This window comes from Octopus bimaculoides, chromosome 24 (assembly GCF_001194135.2).
Source record: "Octopus bimaculoides isolate UCB-OBI-ISO-001 chromosome 24, ASM119413v2, whole genome shotgun sequence".
Lineage (NCBI taxonomy): Eukaryota > Metazoa > Mollusca > Cephalopoda > Octopoda > Octopodidae > Octopus > Octopus bimaculoides.
Window position 1 is genome coordinate 29,982,981 of NC_069004.1, and position 1,783 is coordinate 29,984,763.

At 40.9% G+C, this 1,783-nt stretch overlaps 1 protein-coding gene across 1 annotated transcript in view; it reads left to right on the forward strand.

Moving 5' to 3' along the window:
* The first annotated feature begins 1,309 nt into the window (after nucleotides 1-1,309).
* Nucleotides 1,310-1,783, forward strand: part of LOC106877110 (uncharacterized) — a 12,311-nt gene continuing 11,837 nt past the window's right edge. The window contains exon 1 of the mRNA XM_014925903.2: nucleotides 1,310-1,315. Coding sequence (XP_014781389.1) covers nucleotides 1,310-1,315 — 6 coding nt within the window. The remainder of the gene's footprint in view (nucleotides 1,316-1,783) is intronic.

The following is a 1,783-nucleotide window of genomic DNA, read 5'->3' on the forward strand; positions in this document are numbered from 1 at the left end:
TATATATATATGTTTCTATCTCTCTCTCAATTATTTCTCTCTCTTTCTTTGTCTCCCTCCATCTCTTTTTCTATCTGGTTCTCTCTCTCTCTCTCTCTCTCTCTCTCTGCCTTTCTCTTTCTGTCTCTCTCAGTCTGCCTCTCTCTATCTCTCTCTTTTTGTCTACCTCTGTCTCTCTTTCTCTGTCTTCTTTCTCTTTCTTTGTCTCTGTCTCTCTGTGTCTCCCTTTTTGTCTGTTTGTCTCTCGTTCTATTTTCTTTTCATACACACACTCCTTATCTCAAATCAGTATGGAAGCCTCTAAAGCGGTCGCTCGACCTGCTAGAAATAACAGCCATATTTTCAACTTCTGCTCTACCCTTTAAATCCCGCTGCCACCGTCTTATCTATCTCTATCTATCTATCTATCTATCTATCTATCTCTTTATTTATCTGTCTGTCTGTCTATCTATCCTTCTCTGCCTCTTTTTGCCATTTATCTGTCTCTTTTACTCGTATTTCTCTGTTTCCGTTCTTTTCTCTCTCTCTCTCTCTCTCACTCTTTTTCTGTGTCACCTTTTATCTTCGTCCGAGTGTCTCCCTTCCTTTCTCTCTTCTTCTCTTCCCTTCCTCTCTCTATTTCTCTCTCTCTCTCTCTTCCTCTCTTCTCTCTCTCTGTCTTCACACACACACACACAGTATTCACGCCAGCCCCTTGATTTGAAATTCCGCAGGGAATTCGGCAGTCCCTCCCCCAATCAAGAACAGGATCGGCTGGGATGGAAGAGAGAAACCGATGGAGCTGTTAAAGTGTCACATCGGATACCTTATTCCATTTGCTCAGGCTCATTGCATTCTGAGTTCAAATCCCAGTGTGGTAAACCCGGGTGTTAGACTTACTTCAATACCCTGTTGAACCTTCCCCCCCCTCCAGTCATTTGGTGGAGGCGCGTGGCCTAGTGGTTAGTGTGCTGCGCTCACAATCGCATGATCATTGTTTCAATTTCGAGACTGGGTGATGCGTTGTGTTCTTGAGCAAAACACTTCATTTTCGGGTTGCTCCAAGTCCACTCAGCTGAGGGCTTTGGGGGTTATGCTGCTTAGCATGTTTTAGACCCATAATAATTTCAAAGCCAGAATAACTATTTCTACAGGTAAGCTCTGCGATCGATGGACATTGCGTTCAGGAGAAATGATGTGGTCTCGGCCACTTATGTGCGATGAAAACTGGGTAACCGGTCCCATATGTCTGATGAGCCAACACAGTAATGTCCAGGGGTTGTTGTTGTTGTTGTTGTTGACGATGATGATGACAAAGATTACGACGAGGATGACGGTAATGATGGTGATGATGATGATGATAATCACGATGATGATGAACTTTTATTTCTGTTTGTTGTTAGTATTTGCCTCACTTTATAAATATGAAGTAATTATAAACACATGAGATTTTGGGCTTTAAATGACATACACGTTTCCACGAAGTCAATTGTTGTAATCACATAAGCTGGTTGGCTTTATTACGTAATGCAACCTACTTACTTCTTCGGTATTCCTGGCAAAAAAAATACCATATAAAGCCTACAATACCAATCACGTTTTCTGTTTAATATTACTATAATGTGGCTTGAATTCTATCTACTAGTCTACTCGGAAATAATTTTTACTATAAACCATGTTGAGTATGAGAGTGAGGCGTGGAACTATCTGCCGAAACCAAACCTTTTCGCGATGTTCCTCCCACTCCAGTACATTTTCAAGTAGATATGTGTGTATATATATATATATATATATATATATATAT